Genomic DNA, 11,771 nt, shown 5'->3' on the forward strand with positions numbered 1-11,771 from the left:
ATATGAAATATTTGGCCACAAAATGGGTGTAATAACAACTACATTATAAAACTGTGAAGATTAAGTAAATAATACGTAAAGCACCCATTAGCATGTTTGGAATATAATTAATATTCAATGATTTATCATTTTATTATTTCTCATACATTACACTATTTTTTAAATCTCTTCACCAAAATTATTTAATTAGAAAAATATAGATTATTCAATCATATATTATATACTTTTTATTGATATTTATCATAACAGTATAATGATATTTAATATATTTACATTACATGTACTATATTTTACAGCATACAAATTTATATAGACATACATGTATAACATTTGCATTACATATACACAAAAATGTATATGACCCTTCAAAAGAGACTGCTGATTTCATATGTTCTATTATATGAAATATAATATGTAGAATATTATTATGTTCTATAATAGGACAAATGATTGAAATGGTCTTAAAATCAGGTAATATTCTTAACTTGCATTTATTTTCAGTTTTTAATTAAACATTCCATGATTGGATTATGATTCTAATGCTTTAAATATGTATGTGTATATTAATGACATGGAATTTTGTGGATACCTTACAATTATTAAAATACTTTAAATGATGCCATGAGAATTAATTGAAAAAAAGTTAGTTACTTATAAAACACTAGAGAATAGGACAGACAGCAGAATACATCAGACACTAGAAAGGCAATATGTCAATCAATGGAAGGGTAACTGATGTGAAACAGCAATCTGTATACGGGGTAAAGTTGGGAGTTCATAACCCACTTGAATCAAACTGTGAAAGATGATGTATTAAGAACTATGTAATGTTTTGAACGACCAACAATAAAAAAAAAATTAAATGTTTTAGAGTATGTTTATAAAAATGCAAGTTTTGAAAATGGTATCATGATGAACACATAAAATCATGCTCACAGCTTTATAATGTAGTAAGATCACAAATCTTGAAGTAAATAAAAAAATATTAACCTCCAGTGATATAGTAAATAATAGCCAAATTAACCTGTAATGCAATGTCTGTTGGTTAATCATATGAGATAAGTCATTTCATGCCTATCTGTACATATAGTAAGTGAGGGTGTTTTATAGAAAGTTGAAAAAGAAATGTATAATTGCCTAACATCATACAAGAACTTAGCAACAATCCTGAGAATGGAATACAAACCTTCTAGATCAGTTCAGGTTACCAGCTATTATATCATGTTGGTATCCTTGTCTATATAAAAATATAGGCTTGAAAGGCATATAATATAACAGTTCTTTTAGATTAATTTTTACAAAACACCTGGGAAGCAGGCCCAGAGTAATTGAGACATCTGAGAAGTTTATGAGTATTATTTTTCGAGGGGCTAATACTATAGGAGCTCTCTAAATCAGCTTCAGAAAGAAATATGTGACACCAAACAGTAAGTCACAGGACTGGCAATAAAAGGAGTGGGAATTTGGGATTACTTTCATAATACCCAGGAAGATGGTACATAAGAAGAAAGAAGCGTATTTGGTCCTTTTTTAAAAAATTTAAGCCCAATTAAAAAATATCAAGCTGCATGAAACCTCTGTATAGATCTTCAAAGAGAAAAGATAATAAGTAGTCAGTGAACAGTTTGACATGTGATATTTAAGATATCGCCCAGCATCATGCCAAGATCTCCCAGTCTTGATGTCAAACTTCTATTTAGAGATTTTGTAACTAAAAAAAATATTCCAGAATGTATTAATCCCTGTTTACAACTTATATAAATAGCTTTTGCTTTAGTTTATATGTTTATTATTTTTAGAAACAGTATACAAAAATTATGGTTGAATGGGTAGATTTAATTTCTTTCAACTTAACAAAGGGAGAGGAGTGATAATAACCCTTTCCATAGGGGGCAGCTGAATGATAAGTCAGAAGACCAAAATTCTGCAATAGTGGGGTAGAAGGGACATTTTAAAAAGGTATATTCATATTAAAAGCATCCACTCCAAAGTGGGGAAATGGAGAGTTTAAGAGTCAGCCCAAGGGAAATTACAAATAATTGAGAAAACAACTACAAAGAGATAATATTACTCCATTTGGATATCTCCATAAACAATAATTCTTATGTAAAGTCCCTATAAACAAAGGGAAAACTATGAAAAGAACTCTACATTTTCACCAGAAAAAAAAAAATCTTAACCAATTAGAGAGGGCATAAACTGACTGTGTAGGGCTGTGTAGGAATACACAGTCCAATGCATTTGTTGGTTTTTGTTTGTTTGTTTTGGTACTGGGGATTGAAGTCAGGGGCACTTGACCACTGAGTTACTTTCTCAGCCCTTTTTATTTTTTATTTTGGTATAGGTTCTCACTAAGTGGCTTAGGTTGACCTGAAACTTGCTGTCATCCTGCCTCAGCCTCTTGAGTTACTGGGATTACAGGCATACACCACTGTGCCCAGCTACATTTGCTATCAGTCTAGATGCACAATTACTTCAGATTTCAGGTTATGTGGCCATTGACAGATTGCCTAATTCTGGTCATGTGTCTCTAACTTCTAGAAGCTATGGGTATTGAGTGAAGACATAAATTAAATACACTTCAGAAGCAGCTTGTTACTGATTTTTGGAGTCTAGTATATTTCAGCTACAAACCTCAACATAAATATTTACCAATAATTGTAAAAGTTCAGCTGTAGGGCAGAACTGGCAGCTGAAGAAGCAAGGAGAGGCAAATCATGCTTCCCCTACTGTGGTTTGTTTATTGATTATGTAATGGCCTAAAACGCAGAGGCCCAAGTTCATGTGTGTGTATGTGGTTTGCCCACTTTATCAGGATTCCAGTTTTACTGGCACTTGAAAGAGCTTTTTTATTTTTTATTTTTTATCATTCATGTTCACACCACACATCTGATTTGTATTATAAAGAGTTTGTGAATTCCATGTACAGCACCATTTGTGCAATAACAAGCTGTTATAAACCAGGTGTTGTCAATATTTAGGACTCTGTCTCTAAGATTAACAGGAAGGAGGAGAAAATATGAAGGGTCCAAAGCACAACAATTAGCTGGAACAATTTATATTCTAGCTAACATATAGTAGAAGAAAATTAAATAGGTTCCTTTAAAAAACAGAGAACTCATTTCTTTGATCCAAGAAAAAAATTTTTTTTTTCTGTTCTATCTCTATCATTTGTCATTCCACAGGTAAGGTTTTATGTTTAGGACTGTGAAGGGGATATCTGGAAGTCTATTGATAAAGAATAATCCCTACTTAGTGAGATTGAGTGATCTTTTCCATTGTTTATATGGCACCCTGCATTTCAAAAGTGTTTCCTGGACTTAATGCACTGAAGTCCCCCTTCAGCCTGATTTTGTAAATGAAGAATAAGCCCAGTGGGTAGGTGATTCCATGACAGTCATGTGGCTATTTAGGATTGGACCCAGAGGAGATCTAAGCATTTTCACCAAACTCCTCCAGGATTTCTTCCCAAAGGGTCATTTCCCAGTAAACACAGTAGGGGGCAGGGGCAGGGGCAGGGGTGGGTGGTGCAGGAAAAAAAAATAAAAGTGAATAATCTGAAAAGTAATACAATTTTTTAACCTAAGCTTTGGTGAGTGCCCTCCCTATCTTAAATGCTCCCTGAGAGAAAGATGTTAAAATTGCTTGCAAGCAGAAGCACTCCTGTTAGAGCAAATCTGCTCCTATCTCTATCTCCATCCCCTACATTTTTCTGCCTTTTTCCTTCTGGTCAGAAACTGAGGCTGCCACTAAAATAAAACCATAAAACAGACACCCAGAGATGCTTGCACCTACAACTAACAGAGACTCTCTCATCACCAACAGTAAAGAATCAAATTATAACATGTGGAAACATTTACTGAATTCATATATTTGCTTTTCTGGCTCACGCAGCGTTTACAAAGAAGTTGAGACGCCTCTCCTCTGAGAAAAGTGCATTTTCTTGCGCTATGCAAACACTGCTGGATTCCAGTCTTTGGGAGGAACTGATGGCAAAGCAGGCTTTCGGGGGCATAGCGCCTGTGATTGCTCTGTGGATCTGACTTCCTCTCTCTCTTGAATTCAGATACAAATGCAGACTTATTTCTTTTAATTCTCCTACTCTTGCTAGCAACCTGTGGACTTGAGATCTAACTGGTGCAAGGAGGTAAGCTTGTGGGCAGCACTCCAGTGCCCGATCCTGTGACACCTCGACGCAGTCTTCAGAGGCAAGTCCCCCATTTCAGCTCCTTTGGCAGGTTCCGGACGAATTCGCGTCCAGGACTAGAAACCATAAATGTGCCCTTCTGCCCCTCGTCTTTCTGCCCGCCTTAGTTCCTGTCCTTAATTGACAAGCCAGTGACTATTGGCTGAAGTTCCCCAGCGATTTGCATGAACGGAGAGGGAGTGTCTTCTGCCACCCTCCCTTCAGGAGCGCGTTGACTGCAGCCTCCCTGGGAATGCGCGGCCAAGGGAATGCGCGCAGCTCGCCGGCCCTGGCAGTGAGCTGGCGCCCAGCGACCTGGCACCCGCGCCTGGATATGGGGCATCTACATCGTCCCAGGAGCAGCACCAGCCACAGGAACCTACCGGTAAGGATTCAGGAGCTCGCGATCCCGACAAGTTGCACTGCTGTAAAGCAGTTTCTACTCCTTAATGGTTGTTGAAACCTTTTGCCTTAATCCAAACTTCCCGGGAAGAATATGGGAAAGGAAACAGACTTTGGGATAAAGTGCTTACATTTTGGCAAGAAATATTTAAGTCCTAGGTTCCTAGGAGGAAGTTTCAATAGCCGAAATTTAGTCAAATGAGATCGAAGAGGGAGGCGACGGTGCGCTCAAAGCGCTTTATAAAAGATACAGAGGTTCCGAGATTGTTTCCTGCTGCCGGCATCTGGCTGGTTGTCTACTGCAACTGACAAATTGTTTTTGCATAATCATTTTCCGCGTTTACTTCTCTTCCCCCTAAAAGATGTGGTAGAAGGGCTTGGTAGGAGCTGGAGACCCAGATCATTTCATTTTGATTTTACATGCGAGCTAAAATGAAAATCACTCTTTGGGAGACCTAAAGCGTTGCGGGGAGGGGTTTGGGGTGGGGGTTGAGCAGGTGGGGTGTGTTGCCATGTTTTTCATATTATGGCTGTTACTGTTTTTATTGGTCTCAGAGGGATGTCACAAATTTCGTGTTCTAGGACTCTAATGGCTGAATTGCTCATTTCAATGAGAAATTAATCGGCCACCTTTCAGTACCCTCCAATGCCAGCCCCCTCCCTCCTCATAACCTAGGGAGGTTTTTCTGTCGCGTTGCGCAGTCCCTGAATCGGAGCCTTCTTCATCCCAGTGTGTTTTTCCAGGAATGCTCTATGGTTTTGGATTTTTGAATGTTAGCTGGTGATGATGGGGACATGATGGGGGCAACATGGAGAATAAAAAATGAGCAGATAAAATAAGTTTTGGAGACAATGTTGCTCCACAGACCTCTCCTTCGCCGCAAGTTTCCTCTTCACCCTATTTTGAGTAGAGGTTTTCCTCCTGGAAATAGGGATCTGGGCAGCATTCAACCTGGAGCACTCTTTTCTAACTCTTATCCCTGTTATTTCCGCGTGTGTGCAAATGAACCGTCTCTCCTCCTTCCACTCCAGCATGTGTTCCTGTTTTTTCTCTTCGTGGGACCCTTCAACTGCCTCGCGAGTTACAGCCGAGCCACGGAGCTTCTGTACAGCTTGAACGAAGGACTGCCGGCGGGAGTGCTCATCGGCAGCCTGGCTGAGGACCTGAGGCTGGTACCCCGGGCTACAGGGAGACAGAATCAGCAGTCCCTGCCAGAGTACGCCAGCTCGAGCGCTGAGTGGAATCCCCCTCTCTCTTTCAGCCTGGCCTCTGGGGGACTAAGTGGCCAGTATGTGACCCTAGACAACCGTTCTGGGGAGTTGCACACTTCTGCACTGGAGATAGACAGAGAAGCCCTGTGTCTTGAAGGGGGTGGAGGAGCTGCCTGGGGTGGCAGCATTTCCATCTCCTCTCCTTCTTCTGACTCTTGCCTTTTGCTTCTGGATGTGCTAGTTCTGCCTCAGGAATACTTCAGGTTTGTGAAGGTGAAAATTGCCATCAGGGATATTAATGACAATGCTCCACAGTTCCCTGTTTCCCAAATCTCAGTTTGGGTCCCAGAAAATGCACCTGTAAACACCAGGTTGGCCATAGAGCATCCTGCCGTGGACCCAGATGTAGGCACTAATGGGGTGCAGACCTATCGCTTGTTGGACTACCATGGCATGTTCACCCTGGATGTGGAGGAGAATGAGAATGGGGAGCGCACCCCCTACCTAATTGTCATGGGTGCATTGGACAGGGAAACCCAGGACCAGTATGTGAGCATCATAATAGCCGAAGATGGTGGGTCTCCACCACTGTTGGGCAGTGCCACTCTCACCATTGGCATAAGTGACATTAATGACAATTGCCCTCTCTTCATAGATTCACAAATCAATATCACTGTATATGGGAATGCTACAGTTGGCACTCCAATTGCAGCTGTTCAGGCTGTGGACAGAGATTTGGGTACCAATGCTCTGATTACCTATAGTTATAGCCAGAAAGTTCCACAAGCATCCAAGGATTTATTCCATCTGGACGAAGCTACAGGGGTCATTAAACTTTTCAGCAAGATTGGAGGAAATGTTCTACAAACTCACAAACTCACCATCCTTGCTAATGGACCAGGCTGTATTCCTGCTGTGATCACTGCTTTAGTGTCTATTATCAAAGTCATTTTTAGACCACCTGAAATTGTCCCACGTTATATAGCAAATGAGGTAGATGGAATTGTTTATCTGAAAGAACTGGAACCTGTTAACACTCCAATTGCATTTTTTACCATAAGAGATCCAGAAGGTAAATACAAGGTTAACTGCTACCTGGATGGTGAAGGGCCATTTAAGTTGTCACCCTACAAACCATACAATAATGAATATTTGCTAGAGACCTCAAAACCTATGGACTATGAGATGCAGCAGTTCTACGAAATAGCTGTGGTGGCCTGGAACTCAGAGGGATTTCATGTCAAAAGAATCATTAAAGTGCAACTTTTAGATGACAATGATAATGCTCCTGTTTTCCTTCAGCCCTTGATAGAGCTTACTATTGAAGAAAATAATGCACCCAATGCCTTTTTGACTAAGCTGTATGCTACAGATGCTGACAGTGGAGAGAGAGGCCAAGTTTCCTATTTCCTGGGACCTGATGCTCCATCATATTTTTCCTTAGACAGTGTTACAGGAATCCTGACAGTTTCTACTCAGCTGGACCGAGAAGAGAAAGAAAAGTACAGGTACACTGTCAGAGCTGTTGACTGTGGGAAGCCACCCAGAGAATCAGTAGCCACTGTGACTCTTACAGTTTTGGATAAAAATGACAACAGTCCTCGGTTTATCAACAAGGACTTCAGCTTCTTTGTGCCAGAAAACTTTCCCGGATATGGTGAAATTGGAGTAATTAGTGTAACAGATGCTGATGCTGGGCGAAATGGATGGGTTGCCCTCTCCGTGGTGAACCAGAGTGACATCTTTGTCATAGATACAGGGAAGGGCATGCTGAGGGCTAAAGTCTCTTTGGACAGAGAGCAGCAAAGCTCCTATACTTTGTGGGTTGAAGCTGTTGACGGGGGTGAGCCTGCCCTCTCCTCTACCACAAAAATCACAATTCTCCTTCTAGATATCAATGACAATCCTCCTCTTGTTTTATTTCCTCAATCTAATATGTCTTATCTGTTGGTACTGCCTTCTACTCTCCCTGGCTCCCCAGTTACAGAGGTCTATGCTGTTGACAAAGATACAGGCATGAATGCTGTCATAGCTTACAGCATCATAGGGAGAAGAGGCCCTAGGCCTGAGTCCTTTAGGATTGATCCTAAAACTGGCAACATTACATTGGAAGAGGCATTGCTGCAGACAGATTATGGACTGCATCGCTTACTGGTGAAAGTGAGTGATCATGGTTATCCTGAGCCTCTCCATTCCACCGTCATGGTGAACCTATTTGTCAATGACACTGTCAGTAATGAGAGCTACATTGAGAGTCTTTTAAGAAAAGAACCAGAAATCAATATAGAGGAGAAAGAACCACAAATCTCAATAGAACCAACTCATAGGAAGGTAGAATCTGTGTCCTGTATGCCCACATTAGTAGCTCTGTCTGTCATAAGCTTGAGTTCTATCACTCTAGTTACAGGGATGGGCATATATATCTGCTTGAGGAAGGGGAAAAAACACCACAGAGAAGATGAAAATTTGGAAGTACAAATTCCTCTAAAAGGAAAAATTGACTTGCATCTGAGAGAGAGAAAACCAATGGATATTTCTAATATTTAATATTTCATTGTGGATTAACAGAGAGCTGTTTTAACTGACTTTGGATAGTTTTCTTTGCCTACACAAGAATATATTGATGGCAGTTCCAATGAAGGATGACTAATTTATAACTTATATTGTAAATAGCTGTTTACAGGTTTTTAAATTCAAATTCAGAGTTATAAAATGTGTACAGCATTTTTAAATGAAAATTAGTACTAACAGCTATAGAATTGTTATTTATAATACAGCTTGGACATGATTTGCAGCTTTCATACACCAAGCAAATGATTGATAAAACCTGGGAAGTAAGGTAAGAAAAATGATACTTTTTTTTTTTTTTTCATCTAAAAGTCTTTTCACCACAAGAGGGCATGAGCTGCTCCTTTGCAGGGAACTGTTTGAGGTATTGTACATGACAGTTGTTGTACATGAAATTAATGAGAGAGTATATTTTAAATATGTTTTTAACATTAAATAAATGTAAAATTACATTGAATTTTGCCCTAATTAAATATATGCTATGAAAGAAAATAAATGTACTTAGAATGTTTATTACCTCATAGGTACATCATGTATAGTTTGAAAGAGAAGGCATTAAAAAGAAGTGCAATTCCTTCTTAGCAAGGATAAAAACATTGCCATGTGTTACAAGTTTGGACTGGTGAAGAGTATTTTACTTTCTGTGTACTCAAATTGCTTTCTGTTTGCTTTACCACGAGACTTGCTATGATTACAGGGGAAAATATATGTATCCTTCTTTACAGAAAATGTAATTAGAAATTGTGCTCCCCCCAAAACAGCCAGAAGCAAATAAAGGTCTCAATCCTTATTTGCTTTTTAGTGTTCATGACATTTTAGTGCTTTCAATATTTGTCAGTAGTAATTTGTACTTGGTTATACATTAGATTTTTATATGCTTAAACTCATCTATCACATAAGAAAACAAAAAGCACATTAAAACCAAATTATTCTAGAAGCTAGTCTGTGCTACTGGTTGTTTTAGTTGGGCATTTATATGAAAGTTATACTTTCCTTTTATTGTTTAGGTTGTTGGCTACCATTTCTGGCTTCCTTTCTTTGGCTTTGGATTAGATCCAAGAGTTTATTTGTAAGCCCAGCAGCCGATTCCTTTGATAATTTAGCTTTTTCTGAATGTTTTGCAATGAAGAAAACTGGTCCATCACTGGATTTATCACTTTTGCTTCATTGTATGAGCTGGAAATTTTATTTTATCTGAGCACTATAACAAAATCTGTATAAACAAGGAATGTGTTAGCTTAAACTGGATCATCTTACTTTTTTGCATCATGTGTCTGTATTGTACCAAAAGTGTTTATATGTCTGCAAATTAAAGGTATATATTTTCATAATTTCTTTCTCATTTTTACCATTTTATATTTGAACATGGGCTTGTTCTTTTACTGAAGTGCCTATATTGGCATCAGTTTGGCTTTAGGGTTAAATATGGGTAAACTAGTATTCTGTGCTAAAGTTTATCTTAAACTAATTCATTACTAAATTGAACACTGGGTAAGTTAGTAAGTTTAGGTGTATAGAAATAGACAGCAGAGAGTCTGACTATATGTTTCATGTAAGTTCATGAAAATTTTACACCCTTTCATATACATATGCATATTAATTTATTATAGATTTAATATTAATTATAAACTTTCCTTCTGTCACATACTTACAGCAAATCTTTCATTTCCTGTGTTTCATTAGCTTTCAATAGTTTCTCAAAGTAAAAATACACTGAAAATGATAATTTAATGCAAATCCCAAGGACCATTTGAATTTGTATTAATTCATTTTTCTTGTTTACTTCAACTTGAGAATTTGAATAAATAAAAATAAGCATATGAGGCAGTAGTGTTTGTTACAAAAATAAATATATTTTTATCATGAATTACTTTTGTATGTGAAGTACTTGAGCTAAGAGACTAAGATCATTTAACCCACAAAACTTTTCATTCATACTTGATATATTGCAGTAGAGAAAACCATACTTTTTCAATCATATTTTACTTCTTGCGTTTTTTTAAGGAAGAAGCTACATGAGATACAAGTAGTGTGGTTAATAAAAAATAAACTCTGCATAAGTGCAATGACTTTTACTATCAGTGTAAATTATTTAAAAAATTCTATTCTTTTCTAAATTTGAAGAAGATTCATATGTTGTGGGGTATGAACTTCATCTCCAGCATGAATAATGTTTGTAACTTTAATAAAACGATGTATTTCTTAATACCTTCTTGTGACAGGATTTCCTTTACAAAAACATCTCATTCACATTAAAAACATTAATAACAGAGAAAGCTAAAGTAAATTAAACTCAAAGATAAAAGCCCCTTTTTACTAACACCTTGTGCTAGAACAGTTGCCAAAATGTATGCTAATCATGTCAATGTTGTTAGTTGAGCTGGCACAAAAATAAATGTTCCATTCATTAAAAACCCTAATATCCATTTAACAGTTTGAGAACCAGTTAGTTCTCCTTGCCCAATTTCATGAAGAAGAGACTGCTCTGATCTTTGTACTGCCAAGTACATCTTTATACAACAGAGAAATAGTTCATTAATTTGAACTGGGAAATTTAAAACCAACGTAGCAATTTCAGCTAGAGAGGAAAAACAATTTATATTATTTTACATCAGTTGAGTAGATTTCCTACCCTATTTTAAAATAAAAAGTTCTAGCAGTTATATTTTTATCCATAGTAGTTCAAAAGGTAAAGAAGAAAAAATGTTGTTCCTTTTTTTTCTTTTTTCTTTCTTTCTTCTTGTTTTTGGTTGTAGTTTAACACAATACCTTTCTTTATTTTATTTATTTATATGTGGTGCCGAGGATTGAACTGGTGCCTCATATATGCTAAGTGAGTGCTCTACCATTGAGCCACAACCCCAGCCCTGAAAAACACTTCTTTAAAAACAATTTTGTATTATCAATGTATTACAAACATCCAATATTTTAGTGTTTTGACTGTCCTACATGTATTTTATGAAAATAACAGCCATCATTGTACTATGAAATAACATCACTAGAAGCAATATTAAGGGTAGTGTCTGAAGTTGCCTAGATTGCAGGATGATCTCTCACAAAGATTCAGATTTGTACTCCAAGGAAACACCTGTATTGATAATAATAAAAGAAGGAATTAAGTAATTCTCTTCCCTGAAGTCTCAGGTTCCAATCTCTTCTCTATGAGGTGAAGATTCTACTGGGTCCTGATGTTTGACAGACAATGGATAATGTAATGAAAGTGTAGCAGAGACTACATAGTGTTCTTCAATTCTATTGGGCAGCCTCAGTTCATGGAGGCCAGAGACAGAAATATGAAAGCATTTTCTTCCCTCTAGGCTAGACTTGCTCCTTGCAAAAAAGAATTCTATTGCTACAAAATGTTACATTGTTGATTTGTATAATTTCTGCCTTTGCAAGTGAG

The 11,771-nt window shown here is 37.6% G+C and overlaps 1 protein-coding gene across 1 annotated transcript; it reads left to right on the plus strand.

Moving 5' to 3' along the window:
* Nucleotides 1-3,977: 3,977 nt before the first annotated feature.
* Nucleotides 3,978-9,699, plus strand: Pcdh20 (protocadherin 20). The gene is made up of 2 exons (XM_005338140.4): nt 3,978-4,571; nt 5,621-9,699. The coding sequence occupies exons 1-2, from the start codon at nt 4,440-4,442 to the stop codon at nt 8,345-8,347; spliced, it is 2,859 nt and encodes a 952-aa protein (XP_005338197.2). The 5' UTR covers nt 3,978-4,439; the 3' UTR covers nt 8,348-9,699.
* Nucleotides 9,700-11,771: the final 2,072 nt, after the last annotated feature.

Source organism: Ictidomys tridecemlineatus, chromosome 6 (assembly GCF_052094955.1).
Source record: "Ictidomys tridecemlineatus isolate mIctTri1 chromosome 6, mIctTri1.hap1, whole genome shotgun sequence".
Taxonomy (NCBI): domain Eukaryota; kingdom Metazoa; phylum Chordata; class Mammalia; order Rodentia; family Sciuridae; genus Ictidomys; species Ictidomys tridecemlineatus.